General features: G+C 38.3%; 1 protein-coding gene across 1 annotated transcript in view; it reads left to right on the forward strand.

Moving 5' to 3' along the window:
* Positions 1–17,110, forward strand: part of LOC126456962 (diacylglycerol kinase eta-like) — a 537,414-nt gene extending 520,304 nt beyond the window's left edge. The window contains exons 24-25 of the mRNA XM_050092898.1: positions 1,286–1,411; positions 14,216–17,110. Coding sequence (XP_049948855.1) covers positions 1,286–1,411; positions 14,216–14,497 — 408 coding nt within the window. The 3' untranslated portion in view covers positions 14,498–17,110. The remainder of the gene's footprint in view (positions 1–1,285; positions 1,412–14,215) is intronic.
* The last annotated feature ends 213 nt before the right edge of the window (positions 17,111–17,323 follow it).

The raw sequence follows: 17,323 nt of genomic DNA on the forward strand, positions 1-17,323 counted from the left end.
TCTATCTGGAAACATTTCTGTCACACATGTGCAACTTATGGATGTGCTCTTCATAAGAAGACCCCTAAGGGACTTGCACTAGCTACTTGCCAGCAGAAACCATGGGAAGATTTCTAAATGTCATGGACCTTACAGTAGAAACATATATATTTCTGTAATACATCTTCCTTGAAATAACATCAGTCAGCTGCAGTGATATAGTATGTGTCACTATTACTATACATTTATGGGGAAGAAAAGCCATTCAGCCTAAAATTTTAAGCTCATTTGACAGTAGCAGAACAAATACTAAAGACATTAGTAAGTGAAATGTGGGGTAATAATGTTAAACAAACATCAGATAACACAAATCAACCAAAATGCATAAGACATAATGCAATTTCATTAACAGGAGTGTCAAGGATTTGAAAACTGCAAGTGCTCTTATGTCAGTAAAGGAATTTGAGAACTTCTATGGAACATCTTCATTTAGGCCTTTTACATACCTAGCTGGTTTATATTTTCAACAAAACTAAAAGGTAGAGAACGTTGTAGCATAATTCTTCACTTTTAAGTACAGTGTTCACTGTAATGATACATGCTGGCAGGTAAAAATGATGTTTTTTGTTTTTGTCCGGATTTCAACCTGATCTCTTGCCTTTTAAAGGCTTCTGTGGAGTTTGGAACAGTAGGAAAAACTGGTCTATTTGGAAAGATCATTAGTCTCAGAAGTCACTTATGAGGCTTAGTGCCTTTTAAAGGCTTCTGTGGAGTTTGGAACAGTAGGAAAAACTGGTCTATTTGGGAAGATCATTAGTCTCAAAAGTCACTTATGAGACTTGGTGTAGTATTTTCAGTGTTGCTGCATAGTGGAAGACAAATTTGTTTTTCTTAAAATGACTGACTTTATAGTTAAACTATTCTCCACTCTACACTTCCTTCCCGGAGTACAAGTCCAACAAGACATGCAGGAGATGTTCTATTGAGTTCAGAAAAGTAGGAAAGAGTTGCTGGCACACCGAAGTTTCAAGTCAGGCTATGAATAATTTTCAGGTGACTCAATGCAGAAGCCAACAATTTGAGCACCTCACTGACTTTTCATCTTTTAGGAAGGTCCATTGCAGTCTCCATTCAGTTGCAGAGCAAACAATTCATTGTGTTGTTATTCACACCACTTTTTACAACATAGACTGTAATCATAGAAATGAATCACGTAAAAGCAAGTAATTCTATTCAATTTAATGCTGTACCTAGTAAACAGTTTCCATGGCATAATTCACATTACTTACTAAAATAAAATTTTTAGAGAATCCGAGAGGACCTTGAAGGAAAGTTAAGTGCTGCCTTGGGAAGCCTTGAGATGGAGCTGAGGCGCTGTGTTACATATGATAGCGCTGGCCTTGTACATTTCCAACCACTTGTTGATGACCAGGTAAGCCACTTTCCACTTTTTAACGTGTATTCAAATCGTGAGAAGTTAAAAAAGTGCAAACAAAATAGTACATATAAAATTTTCAGAGTCTTTCACAATAATGGCAAGTCCCATAAAGTTAAATTTCACAACTATAAATGTAAGTGTGATAAAAAATTAATTTGCTTTCACATTTTTAATGGTACTAGTGCCTTGCCCTGGCTTCGCACATGTCAGTGACTAGACAATTTATCTGACAGAGCGGTAATTTTGTTTATGGGCCACTGTGTATAGCAGTAATTAAAATTCAGAGAAATGTATTATGTAAATGAAGATCATAAATTTCATACATCTTAAAATGATTTAAGCAATGCAGGCCATGAAAGTGTGCATAAGACACAAATGTTACTTGTTCCATATTTAATTGGCATTTGGAGTGACATCTCATGACAGTTATGAAATCTGTGAGCTAACATGCTGACTGGTCTGCCCAACTGCAGTGCTAGTTCGACACGAGCTACGGCCACTCGCTGGCAACTCGACTGCAGTATCGGTATAGTGCAGTCTGCTCAATAGCAGCAGAGCTCAACACAAGATACAGTCACTTGCTGGACACCTGACTCCTGTGTCAGCCTTCTGTAAGCTATATTTTCTGTGTGATCTTTTCCTGGTTTTTGAAACATAACATCACTACAAAGTGCCATCTGCCATGAAATATTGGTAAGAAGCACCCTTTGCTATGCTAGATTGGTATGAAGAAACCTCTGCCATGCAACATCAGTACAAAGTAACATTGTCAAAAAAGCATTCTCTGCCACACACAACAGTATGGTGCACCCTTCACCTTACAACATTGTTATGAAGCACACCCTGCCACAAAACATCAGTATGAAGCACCCTCTGCCGTGCAAGATTGGTACGAAGCATGCTATGCAATATCAATCTGCCATGCACAATATTGGTATGAAGGATCCTCCACAATGAAACATCGTAACAAAGAACCATATGTAAGTAACAGTGGTATGAGCACCCTCTATAGTCAATGGAGCACCTCTGTTCTGCCACACAGCATTGGCACGGAGCACCCTCACCAAATAACACTGGTGCAAAGCACCCTTCATCATGTAACATTGCTACAAAGCACTCTTTGCCACATAACTTTGGTACATTGGTATAAAGCAGCCTCTGCCAGGTAACCTCAATATGATGCACCCTTTGCCTTGCAACATTGGCACAAAGCACCCTCTGCCATATGACAATAATACATACAGATGATTCCAAGCAGTTCTGGCATTCTCCAGTAGACCCCAATGGCATCGTTTTCACAGAAGCTGGAGACTTTAATTCATCATACTTCAGTCAGTTTGTGCGAAATATTTATAAATTACATCAGGCCTGGCAAAGCTTGGTTCACAGGCATTCCCCTCCTGTGAGTACTTCTCCCCCCACTTGTCTTGTGCGATACTGTCATGGTCCCATCACTGCCACACCGGCCAACTGCAGTGACGACTGTCAATCTTCGCGAGCAATAGACCCTACCTACTTCCTGTATGTAAATGTCATGAGACATAAACTATTAAAAGTTCGATTTGTGTTTCATTATTCCTCACAAACTCTTCAACTTACATTAACAAGATATCTAAATTTTTGTTTAGCTTCACTTAGCTTTATCTTGAAAAATTCTGCAAACCAATTTCAGCTTATGTTGTAGCGAAATGAAGATGATGATCCAGCCACTCATTGATCACTTCACTATGCTGAGCACATTTAGTGTAATTGCTTGAAAGAAATATGCATTCATAATTTGTGAGTCAGAAATAAATAAATAAATAAAATAAAATAAAATAAAATAAAATAAAATATTTTAAGAGCAAGATCAGTTAGTGTTGGTCACCAATCTTGTGCTTATGACTTCAAAAATTGCAGCATCACTTTCCATTCTGGGTAACATTAATGAATCATTTTGTGAACTGCACACTTCTAATTGAAAATCATTTCCAACACTTAAAAGACTAATTTTCATTGGATTATTAAAGAAAATGATATCCCACACTAGAGATTTAGTATATTTTAAATGACTGTGAAACTCTTGGAGATTTCATCAATAATGGAAGTAAATCTTGAAAATTTTACTTCCTTGTGGTCTTGTTTCAGTTCATAGCACCTCGAGAAATGACAGTCATTTTCCATATTTAGTTGCAATTCAAACAATGCACTTTTACACCAGAATCAGTTAATATCTACAAAGATATCAGAAATAGTGTATTCTGTTCCTTTTCAATTTAAATTCAAACTATTTTGTGTTGGTAACATCTGTTAGAAATGATAATTCTGATAAAAAAGTGAATCCTTCAGTTTACTTTCAAATACCATAGTATCTGATTATATATCTTCTTTGACAAGTTCTTTTCTAAGTAAAAAAAATTGGTGGGGAATTGGGGGGGGGGGGGGGGGGGGGGGAGGGTGGTTGGCTAAAGATTTTGCTGCACCCAGCCAATGAAGTTGGAGATCAAGAATTATATTTCCATATTTCACAACAGCTTCTTCCAGAAATTGTTTAGATTTTTGTTGAGATAGTAATTGATTTCCATCACATATTATGTTCTTAATTTTTGTAACTTTTTCACTGTGGGCAGCATTCAGACCCTTTTCTCACACAGTGATTCCTGAAACATAATGCACTTAACATTTGAACAATTTATTCAGTTTTTTCTTAATCGACCAATGAAGACATATGCATTACTGGCCATAGCTGGTACACCATTGATACAAATTGCAGGGCATTTTTGAAAACCACGTGGTTTGTTAATGACATTAAAAAATATTCAAGCCTGTTTCTCCAAGCAATGGGACTAAAGCAAATATGTTTTCATGTAGTGCAGACAAATAAGCAAACCATAGGTGAGGCTGTAATGAGACCATGTGAGTGGGGCTGGAGGGGAAAGCACTTGCTGGAGGTGAATGGCTCATGAGCCATGCTTTGCCAGGCCTGATTATGTAAACCTACCTTGTGTATCAGCCTGTCTATTAGTGAAAACTGTATCAAAATTCCTATACAGATAAAACCACAGTGTAGGACTTTCTTTTATTTATTTATAGAAGAGCATGACATACCCCTTAAGAAAAGCCAGCAGTCCTGTGAGCTGTGAGGGTAACACCGCAGGTTGGACGGGAGGCCAGCACCCTCTCTCCATAAAATATTAAACATGCTTTCAAGATTACAAGTAAGCCTCGGAACATTACTGACAAAAATAGACGACGTCAATGGCAAAGAAACGGTATACGATTTGGAACGTGGAATGTAAGGAGTCTGTACAAGACAGGAGCTGCAATCAGTGTGGTCAAGGAAATTCAGAGGTACGAACTAGACCTAGTTGCACTGCAAGAAATCCGGTGGGACGATGCTGGGAGCATTGATGTTGAAAACTGTACAATTCTGTATGGAGCCTGTGAACGAGGTCATCTGTTAGGCACTGGTTTCTGCGTCAGTAAGACGTTGGCTACTAATGTTTCAGAATTCGTTTCAGGCAACCCAAGAATATCTGTTCTAACACTGGAAGTAAAGCATATTAAGGCGACTTTTGTGAACTGTCATGCTCCCACGGAGGAGAGCGAATGTGAAGTGAAAGATGAGTTCTATGCACAGCTAGAGGCAGTGATGGACGCTATACCAAATGGACACCTGAGAATCCTCCTTGGTGATATGAATGCCAAGGTTGGGAAAGAACAAATATTCCAAGACACAACAGGTAGGCACAGTCTACACAACCTAAGCAATGACAATGGAGTTAGGTTCATCAGCTTCGCTACATCATTAGGGTTGTTCATCTCCAGCACAAACTTCCAGCGGAAAAACATACGTAAAGGAACCTGGGTATCACCAGATGGGAGAACTGTAAATCAAATAGACCATGTTGCCATTGATCTCAGAGCCAAGAGATGGATGTTAGACATTAAGACAGCGCAGGGTGCCAAAGGTGGGAGTGATCATTTCCTGGTCAGAGGCCGTTTAAACACACAGTGTAAAGGAAGAACGGGGCCTAAGTTAAAAAGAGTGGAAAGGTACCATGTGGGGAAACTGAAAGATGAGGCAACGAAGACCAGATACCAGTTGCAACTTAGTAACCGTTTTGAAGCACTCAGTGAAGTGGACGTGAATCAGGACCTCGAACTAATGTGGGGAAACATCCAGAGCTCAGTTAGGGATACAGCAATGGAAACACTCATGGGAAACCCAGTGGGCAAGAAGATCTGGTTTGTAAAGGAATGTTCAGATGCCCTGGAAAGGAGAAAGGAAGCCAGGAACAAATGGCTGAAGAGGACAAATCTGGCACAGGCCAAAGCACAATTTGAGGAGGTCCAAAAGACTACACAAGCAATCCTGAGAAGAGCAAAGAGGAAATACATAAGGAATATCATCACTGAAGCAGAAACAGACTTCAGAGGACAAAAGACGAGGGAAATGTTTCTGAGGGTGAAGTACCTCTGCAAAGGTCACCAGGCCAAGCAGAAATTTGTCAAAGATTCCCGTGATAAGATCCTGACGAACGATAGGGACATAGCTGAGAGATGGAAAGAGTACTTTCAACAGCTGCTAAATTGTGATGAACCCGATCTGCAGTTTGATTTCCAGTACCCAATTACAGCCTATGCAGACTATCCCCCACCTACCCTGGATGAGATAAAAACCAGAATCAGATACCTTAAACAGAATAAGAGTCCAGGTGAAGATGGAATACAGGCTGAAATGATCCTGGCAGGAGGAGAGAAACTTGCAGAAAAAATACACCGACTGATACAGGCAATATGGACCAAAGAAGAACTACCAGGAGAATGGAAAACAGCTCTGATTTGTCCAATACATAAGAAGGGCGACAAACTAAAATGTGACAACTATCGAGGAATCGCCCTGCTTAACATCTGCTATAAGATCCTGTCCAGTTTCCTCATACATAGAATTCAGCCAGTGACAGAATCGGTGATTGGGGAGTACCAGGGAGGTTTCCGGCCAGGACGGTCAACAGTAGATCACATCTTCAGTCTCCGGCAGCTCACTGAGAAACTGGGTGACTATGGTAAAGATTTGCATATTTTATTCGTTGATTTTAAGAAGGCCTATGATTGCATACATCGCAAGAGCCTGCTCAACTGTTTAAGGGAGTTTGGCATAGCAGAGAAACTCATCAATCTGTTAAATATCTGTCTGAATGAAACACATGCAAAGGTCAAGATGGGAAATCGCATAACTAAGGAATTTGAAATTGTGACAGGACTCAGGCAAGGAGATGGGTTGTCCCCTATCCTGTTCAACTTTGCCCTCGAGAAGATCGTACGCGAGACCTTCCAAGAGAACGAAGGGATTTAAATCAAAGGAGAGAGACTGGCATACTTAGCCTATGCAGATGACGTCTGTTTACTCTCTAGGTCGGAAGAGGAGTTGGAGCAAATGACCAAAGCACTAAAGGAGGCTGCCAGCAAATTTGGGCTAAACATAAACGAAGCTAAGACAGAGTACCTCATTATGACACATGGTCATTGTCAGACTGCTGATCATCTACAATCACTACTGGTTGTGGACCATTCCTACAAGAGAGTGCAAGAATTCAAATACCTAGGGACACTTTTCACTGAGAACTCGTCATGTGAAGCAGAGATCAATGCCAGAATACAAACAGGAAACCGATCTTACCACAGCCTAGCACAACTGCTTCGGTCCAAATCTCTCTCCAGACAGTTCAAGATTCGACTGTACAAAACCCTGATCCAGCCTGTTGTTCTATATGGCTGTGAGACATGGAGTATCCGGAAACAGGACTTCCATAAGCTCCTTGTTTTTGAGAGAAAAGTGCTTCGGAAGATCTTTGGTCCGGTTCTGGATGCAGATACGGGGGAATGGAGGATCAGACACAACCAAGAGCTTGAGGAACTATACCAGCAGCCCAACATAGCAGGAACTATCAAAGCCAAACGAATGCAGAGAGCCGGCCATGTGGCCTGGATGGAGGATCACAGATGGCCTCAGAAGCTCCTGGATTTCACACCTACAGGAAAGAAACCACCAGGGAGACCCAAGAAGTGTTGGAGGGATGGACTCCATGAAGATTTAAAACAAATGTCAATAGATGTGGATGAATGGTGGATAGCAGCAATGGACAGAATACAGTGGAGGAGGAAACTTGTAGATGCATGCGGTCCACTGGGCCTGATCACATAGTAGTAGTAGTAGTAGTAGTTCTTCTTCTTCTAGTGGTCCTCACTCCAAATACTACAGTGGTTCAGCTCTTCACATTAGCCTATCCTGAGAAGGTCTTTTCATCTCTGCATAAGTACTGCAGCCTACATCCATTTTTGTATTGTAGTCAAACTGTGGTCTCACTCTACAATTTTTATCCTCTGCACTTCCCTTCATTACCAAATAACCACTTCCTGATATTTCAGGATGTATCGTATCAAATAATCCATTCTTTTGGTCATGTTGTGGGAAAAATCTATTTTCTCCTTGATTTGATGCAGTATTTGGTTATTAGTTACGTGATCTACCCATGTAATCTTCAGCATTCTCTTGCAGCACAGTATTTCAAGATTTTCTATTTTCTTCTTGACTGAATTGTTTGATATCCATGTTTCTCTTGTAAAAAGCTACACTCCAGACAAATGCCTTCAAAAAAGGCTCCATAACATTTAAGTTTATCTTCAGTGTTAACAAAATTTTTGTTTTTCAGAAGAACTCATTGGTTTTAACTGTTCAAATTTTATCACCTTTTCTTTTGAATTCTGCCCATCATCAATTACTTTGTTTCCCAAACAGCAAAACTTATTTACTATCTTTAGTGTCTCATTTCTAAATATAATTCCCTCAGCATTGCCTGACATAATTTGACTAAACTCCATGAATAACTCAGTTTAATATTATTACTCAAGTTATTGTATGATATTCATTCTAGCATTTAATGATCTTCTACTGCTTTATAAATAGGCTGCACCTGTATTTATTACAACTTATCATGTGTAGTGAACCACTGTAGCTGCGATACAGTTCAGTCAGAAACACAAAATCAATAACAAAATTTATTTATTACATTTTTCCTGTCCCTCATGGAAACAGGAATGACTTTTGCTCTAGCAGATGGAGTAGATTGAGCTTTTCTTTGTTTTTCATTGAACTGCTCTGTAACTGTAATCAGAAGTGATTTCTGTAGCTTCCACCCAATGTCTCTGGAGTTCATTTACTGATGCTCTATATTGAGAACCCATCAATTAGCAACTAAAATTTGGAAAGAGGTTCTTCATTGGGTTTTCCCTCCCTTACACAGAGACCCTGCCTGTAACATAAAAATGGAAAACTAAATTATTAACAAAATGTTTGTATGCAAACCTTCAGTCTACCATAATTTTAGAATGTCTCCACACAAAATCTTTTACAAAGAAACCAAAGAAAGTGCACAAGAGCAAAAAAATGTGGAAGTAAGTGAAAGATGTACCCAGGGTGTACGAGATTTGGGAAAAACCCGGGAATTTTTTAGAATTCTGGGAATTTCTCATTGTTTTAGTTTGCCATTAAATTTTTGTAACTTTGGCTGGTAAGAAACAATACTTTGAGAAAGAATAATGCAGAATAATGCTGCTGCAACAAAACATGAATGAGAGAAAAAAAACGAAGATAAAACTTAAGTCACAAAGGAAATGTGCCGTATACAACAACAAAACACAGTGCTCATACAGGCATCTGCCAACCAAAGTGTGTCAAAGGCTTTAGGAAGAATATGCAGTGCTTCCTAACAAATTGCCTCTGGTGAGCGTGACGTGACAGCTGTTTACATTAGATTCATTTGAGCAGTTGCGGGCGGGCTCTTGCGCATGCGCAGTTGAGTCGCGTATGAGTAGTACCTTCTCCCGCTTCTGGCTACAGATGTGTGGCTGGGCGCCACTATCTAAATTTCTCCGGTTCGGAAATATATCGTAGATCTGGGGCTGATGCACAGAGCACTCTGAGTTGAAGTGGGACGGTGGATAGTCTCCACGTGACCTGTGCTTACGTTTAGTGATTTTGCTGTTTCCTCTTCATTTATTGCTCTCACATTAAATGAAAACAAAACTGATTTCTGTGGTCAGGAGCTACCAAATGAATTAAAATACGCTCGCATAATTACGGAAGGCTAAAATATGTTGTTAGTTTGAGGTTTTATTTCTACCTTTCTGACAGTCAAGCATTAATCGCCTTGCAGAACAATGAACTTATTTTTGTCGGTTTGCTAAAACGATTTGGCTTTTATTAATCTTTTGTGCAGAGGCAGTCAATTTATTTGAAACGAAGTGTTTAATTTCACACTGTTGGCTAGTTTCAACTTGCATTTCAAGTGCACGTTTTCCATCTTCTAGCTCGTATGGCATTATGCCATAATAAAGAACCAAACATGAGATAATACAGTACTGGTACTCAAGAAAATTTACATCCGAATCTGGACATAACGATTGTGCACTTTAAGCCGAATTATGCATTTTAGTATGGTTCACAAAATTCCGATGCTCTTGAAGTATCCTTTGATGTCTTGTTTCTTTTATGACATAATGCAAGATCTTTTAACGTTTTACACGCACGAAGATGCGGGCTTCCTGCGTCATCGTAGCTGCACAGGCGCAGTGACGCCTGTTATCTGGCGCTCTCTGGCAACTGCTGAAACGAACCAATTTCTAACAGGTCACGGGAAAATATTGCGAATGATGGGTTGAAAAATGTTACTTTCAAAGTAAATTTCCTTTTACGCAAGATGAACTATGTGCGAGAATGTACGATGAATTTCTTAAATCACAGAGTGTTTGACTCTCATTTAATAATCAACTCTTTGAGGGCAACCATCTAGAAGAAATTCGAGCCCAGAAGATCAGACATTTACGTCGTTATTAAAAATTTTACTGGCACATTTGTGTGATGTATCTTAAAGTGTAACGCACGCAAAAAGATCAGCATTATATGTGGAAGCTTAGCTTCTCTTGCAGCTTATTAATCTTCAAGACCAATATTATTTATGAAAGCTTTGTTTTTGTTGTAGCAATACTATGTGTATTAATTTAAACCATTAACTTTTCTTTTTTGTGTGATCTTGCTATTGGTTGACTACATCATGTGTCCTGTGATCAGCTGGTGAGATCACGTGACATGAGCCATGACTGTCTTACAAAAGCGTGTCGCAATCTCGATTTCATTGCTTCGGAAAGTAACATGCACTGTTTGGTGGAATTCGAATTTATACCTCCGTAACACAAAACAATGTAGCTTACATGTTGCTGCACATCAAAGATCTTTCCAAAACATTTTTTTATTCCTCCTGTGTTTCGGAAAATTCTACGCTTGGGAAGAAAACCATAAACATTCTAAGGATTGAGAAGTTTTACAGTGCCGAGGAAAAGTATACTGTCACTTAAAATGGAAAAAGTGTATTTTCACCTGTGAGAAAGTGTATTTTGAACCGGGAAATCCTGGAAAAATCCAGGAATTTTTTTTCCTTGTCCATGTATACACCCTGATATGTGGTCTGCTTTACAGGTGAACCATTCTTTCCTAAAATTCTCCCAATAAACTGAAGTTGACCCTTCACCTAACCTACCACAGTTCTCACATGTTTATTCCATATCATATTGCTTTGCAACTTTATGCCCAGATATTTAAATGGCTTGACTGTGTCAAGCAGGACACTAGAAATACTGTATCCAAACATTACAGGTTTGTTCTTCCTATTCATGTGCATTAACTTACAGTTTCCCACATTTAGAGCTAGCTGTCATTCATCACACCTACCAGAAATTTTCTCTAAATTGTCTAGTATTGTCCTACAGCCACTCAACTTCAACACCTTACCATACACCACTGCATCATCGGCAAACAACCTCAGATTGCTGCCCACCCTGTCCGCCAAGTCATCTACGTGTACAGAGAACACTTTCCTGGGACACTTCTGATGATACTCTTGTCTGTGATGAACACTCGCTATCAAGGACAACATACTCAGTTCTATTACTTAAGAAGTCTTGGAGCCACTCACAAATCTGTGAACTTATTCCATATGCCTGTACCTTTGTTAACAGCCTGCAATGGGGCATTGTGTCAAATAACTTCTAGAAATCTATAAATATGGCATCTGCTTGTTGCCCTTCATCCACAGTCCACAATAAACCATGTGGGAAAAGGGTAAGCTGAGTTTTGCAGGAGCAATGCTTTCTAAAAGTGTGCACATCACAGGTGATCAGATGGGTTGCACCCAGAATAGGCTGAAGGCTGATCTGGAGGCACAGATTCTAACCATCCTAGCAAGACTAACTGAAGAAGTGAACTGTAAAAGTACACAGAATTCTTGATATGCAACTTGCTACCCTCCTGATGTGTCACCAACAGATGCTGATGTGTTAGTGAGCTGTGTACTGGTTGTTCAGTGAGCAGCTACTGCACTACAGACTGAATGAATTCACCCTTACAAAAATGTGAGATTGAACCTCTCAAACAGAAAACACACACAATGGTTAATAAATTTACTATGAGGAAAGCACAGGACAAGAGAAACACTTAATTTGCCACTCTGTAGATGTGTATCAGCCAAGAGCTGGAAGCCTAGCTCAGCCATTTTGTTCTGTTTGATAGTCATTTTGGTTTTTTCATTGACTATTTCATTTTATCTAGTTGCTATTTCAGCTTGTGTAGTGGTCATTTCAGTTTGTTGAGTTGTGAACAATCTTAGTTACTTCAACATTTCAGTTAAGGGATCTATAACTGGTTAGCTCACTGCTCCTGTTTCCTGTACCTCCTCAACTGATTGAAAATTTCCTAGCTCTGGAGGCACCATTTTAAACTGAGCATGAGTGCTGAAAAAAATAATTAATTAATTAACACTAAATCTGATATGACTAGACACAACACACACAAATTATTGACTGAACAAAACAAATAACACAAAAATATATCTTATTACTTATACTATTATACAGAAGACACTGAAAAGGAAGAGCAAATGTTCTAGATCAAATGGTGATAGCACTGCACTGATAAATTAACTAGTAGGATCACTATTCTTCAACAATTTGGTACAAGTGAGAGCTAGTAATAAAGGTTAATACCATGTCTGACTTTGTTTTCTGCTGCTGCATTGTGAAGTTCATTTGTGATTGAACTTGGTTCAGTACTGTCTGGTGCTGTATCTTCCACTAATTGTCTATCAAAGAATGCAGCAAATATGTCATATAGTACAGCAGTTAATCATGAATACAATAACTACAATACACAGCCCTGTTGTATTGGTAGTACATATAGTGATTATTGCTCTTTGATAATAAGACTTCAGGGTGGTCTATTGTGCTAACTGTTATACTGTTATCTTACATATTCTCTCTGAATGCAATTTGCAAAAGGTGTATACTTCTCAAGCTGTAACAATATCTCATAATAATGGTCACTTCCTTACTAGATATGTCGAGGGAAGGAAGTTTACATGCTGTTAGTCCTGAAGTGCTGGTATGTTAAACGACTCCACTGTCTAGTGATTCCTTCGATCCACAAACTGCTGATAGTATAATGGAGTAGGAAAGGGGGGATCAGTGAGTGGTATCAGAAAAATTCTCCACCACACACTGTCAGGAGGTGGCTTGTGGAGTATTGGTACAGATGTGAACATCATGAGTCAGGAGTAAAAGCATCATCACAGTCCATAAAACATGTGTATAATTGTTTCTCATCAGCATCTTGCACACACTGGCAATTATTTAAACTCTACATACTCTTTACAAGATATACTGGACTACAGAACAAAGTTCTTCTTCAGTCAGAGAAATACACACATCCATCCACATGTTTCACACACACACACACAAACACACACACACTTGGCCACTGTCATCTCTGCATGCTGAGCCCTGATTGTCGTGAGCAGCAATATCAGTGGGTTTGAGTAGTTGTGGTATAGAAGAAGTGTGGAATGAGGTGGAGGAGGGAGAATGGAAAAGTAGAAGTACAGAAGGGGAAAAGACTACCCATGTGCACTGGGGGAATAGAAGGCAGTGTAAGCCTAGAGTGGAAGCAAGGAAGGGGATAAGATGCAGGAGCACAAGGACTAGTTACGTTTGAGTCCAGGTGGTTTGTAGGAATGAAGTTCATTCTGCAGGGAAAGTTCCCACCTGCACAGTTCAGAAAAGCTGGTGTTCCACCTGCACAGTCAGAAAAACTAGTGTTGGTAGGAAGAATCCAGATGGTTTGGGCAGCGATACGATTGTTGAAGTTAAGGACGCCGTGTTGGCTGACAAACTCAGCAATTTGGAGGTCTAGTTGTTTCTTGACCACAGTTTGGCAGTGGCCATTCATATCAACAGACAGATTATTAGATATAATGTCCACATAGAATGCTGCACAGTTGATAGTCCACATGGCTGGTTTCACAGGTGACTCTGCCCTTGAGGGGTCGGAGACACCTGTGACAGGACTACTCTAGTCCTCCTGAAATATGACACTTCATAAAGTCTAGGATTTGGGCTATCCAATGCAGGTTCTGATTTATTAGTACCCATAAAATTTATCACTGTGTACTTTCTGAATATCATTATTTGATTATATTGTAGTTCAGATTCTTGGGTCCTGGAACAAGTGTTGAACTATATTTATTGAGTCTTACTAGAAATTAAAGTAAATTAAAATGTTCTGAATATTTTATCTATATCTAATTGTTACATGCTATTAATGAATAACAAAGCTTTTTCAAATTATTTTTTACATACGTGAACAGTGATTATTTTCTATGTTAGTTGATAATAACAGTATAAGTAATAGTAGTATATTTTGTATTACAGAGTGCAGGTGAACGCAAGAGCCGATCACGTGGTTTGTTTCGTCTCAAGTTCCGACGGGGTAGCAGTCGAGCAGTACGAGAAGTTTCAGCATGGGGTGTTGTTGAAGTTGCAGCATGGCTTGAAGCCCTGGGTCTTGCCGAGTATGCTGAAAGTTTCACACGCAATGACATTCGAGGTCGGGAACTCCTTGCACTTGGACGCAGAGATTTACGTGAACTTGGAGTAGTTAAAGTTGGACATGTCAAACGAATACTTGCTGCCATAAGGGACCTGAGTTCGTGATCCAAGAGCGTGTAGGTGGTAACACCTACACGATCTCTCAGTTGAACCATAAGAGGCATATGGACAAAGGACCTTCTGTGCTCAAACAAAATTACAGTGAATGTTATGATGTGTCTTTCTCTGGATGGAAGTTCAGAGTGTGGAAGCTGTCTCATTTACGCTTATTACTACTCTGTCTCTCTGTCTGTCTGTCTGTCCGTGTGTGTGTGTGTGTGTGTGTGTGTGTGTGTGTGTGTGTGTGTGTGTGTGTGCGCGCGCACGTGTGTGTGTGTATTTACATATTTCTGTGTGCACACGGTAAATTTGTGTATGCCTTCTCTCCAGACTATTTGCAAAATGCAATGGATGGATACGTGAATACTTGTTATGGCATTTGTGCCTTTTCTGTCAATCAGGTGCATAGATCTTCGGTTAAATGCAAATAGCCTCGTGTCCCTTTGGGTGTGGAACATCTGTCACTGTGGCATTGAACATTTTCAAGAAAACTTTAATTATCTTCTTTTATACTTCAAACAATGCTTTCTTGTAGAAATGTTTGCATACTGAGTAATACAACATACATATTGTTGAGAAAGAGTCAGTAATTTTTTTGCAGCAATGAGAGAGAGAAAACATTGAAACATTGTATCTTATAAGATTGGCTAAAATTATACCAATGAAGTATAAAAGATTTTACTGGTTAGATCTGAAAAATTATTTTAAAATGAGATAAGAAAGGATTTACCTCTGTGCCTAATACTTCACTTTCACTTTTTATGAGATGCTTTACATCTTCATTGAAATTTGCTTAACTACATTTTGCTAAGCATATTAACACAATGCTCTTCAATTGCAATGAAGTCAGTGTTGAATACAGGAAGTCAAAAGTTTGTACTTTTGCAGTGTGAAGAATAATACTCATCATATTTCTAATATAAGATATCGGTTATAATTGTCCAATATGTTTGATGTCTGTTGAGTGGTTATGTCAATGGGAAGCTAAGATGACATACATCATGGTAGAACAGACAAATCATACTTCAGTTTAAGAATGAAGTCTTGAACAGTGAGAGCAAAGTGGTAAGAGAGTGTACTGTTCACATGGCTGCTAAGAAGGAAATGATTAGTTTAAAAGAAGAAAAAGTTATTGCATACTCAGTGTGATATATTATGTACTTTTTACTCATGGCTTTATTTCTTCTTCAGTCACATTATTTTATTTAAGCAAGATACTAGCACTACATCACATAGCCTGTTCTCTTCAACATAGGAAAACAGCAGAAGTAACATTTCATTATCTACTAACTACCCGATTAATTTTCTTTCCTGTTGTTAATACTTTTTTCCATGGTGCCATAAGTCCTGAATTCAACATTGTACTTTGTAACATTCCTTATGTAGTGGCTGCTGCCCTCTGAGTCCTAGTGTCTTCCATGCCTTACCAGAAAGAGAGCTATATGAAGCTCAGAATATAGAACCCATGTGATTTTTGATGTACAAATATTTTTTCCCTTGTAGTGTATTGAGTTTAAATTTGTAAATATAGTTACTAAGTATTCTTTAATAAGACTCTGGTAAAGACCATTTCCTAAAGAGAGGTTGTGCATTTACTGAAATGGTAATTGTGTTCTCACTTTTTATTTTTAGAAACACTGTTAATGGTTAGTAAAAATGAATCAATATTATTGAATGAGTTGAATAATGTGTGTGATATTAGGCATAGGTTTTTAGGTGCTTCGTATGTCTCAATATGCAGTATCCTTAAATTCATAAAAATCTTGTTTCTCATACAGCAGGGCAATTCAGTGTAATGTCCTGCTTTGTATCTTTGTACGGGTAATGTAAATGCAGTTGATTTTAATTTTGTCTAGCTTAAGTTAAGTCACTACTAAACCACATTCTGCCTGTTTCCTATAGGAGTACATCTCCAAAACAGTTTTCATAAAGACATATGTTAGATTTTTTTTCCTTTTACTGTAAAATGATGTGTTTCTGTACTTTTAGACTGGTGTGTTAAAATGTTGCCTGATAGTTTCTTATTAGATTAGTGTTATAGAATTCCTTTTAGAAGATTTTTTAAACAAACAATAGTGAGAAAAAAGTCAGGTATAAGAAATTTGTGAGTACTTTGTGGTGTAAGCAAGGATGCTCCACCTTGTGTAAAAGGATATAATAATATATTTAGAAAATGTATATGTAGTACATATTCCTTCTGAGCAATACTAAACTTCTTTAGAAGTTTCAATAATTATTTGGAAAGCTTGTTATTATTCTTGTCTGTTGAGCGTTGCAGTAGTACAGAGTTCAGAAAAATTATTTTCTACTCCAGAATTTCATTACTACTGCTGTTAAATAAGGAGATAACGTGTTATTGTTATTGGCCACATTTGTGGTCACTCTAAATCCGCTATTGCGGTTACATAATCAGTAATGGCCATAAAGTCAACACATTTTCTGAATTTTTGATGCAATTTTATGCTTCATTTTGTATTCACTTTTTAATCTCATTTACAAATGTTGTTTCCACACACTGTAAAGCAGGTATTGGGGTATGTTTATACCTTGTTATTTACAGGAAAATTGCAGTTTGTTTGTATTACACAGCAAAAGATCGAATTATATGTGAAAACATTTCAGTGCTATAAATTAAAGACATAAATTTTTACTTTTGATGTTTCATTCACAAAGCATGCTGCTTATCTATTTATTCATTGACTCTGGCTTTTTATTTGCTCATATCAAGTCTAAAGTAAAAATATACTGTGCAACATACACTCCTACATGCATACTAAAAAATTAAAGTAGACCAAACATTCACAGATAATTTGCTTTTCCATTTAATTGAGT

This window comes from Schistocerca serialis, chromosome 2, assembly GCF_023864345.2.
Source record: "Schistocerca serialis cubense isolate TAMUIC-IGC-003099 chromosome 2, iqSchSeri2.2, whole genome shotgun sequence".
In the NCBI taxonomy this organism is placed as follows: domain Eukaryota; kingdom Metazoa; phylum Arthropoda; class Insecta; order Orthoptera; family Acrididae; genus Schistocerca; species Schistocerca serialis.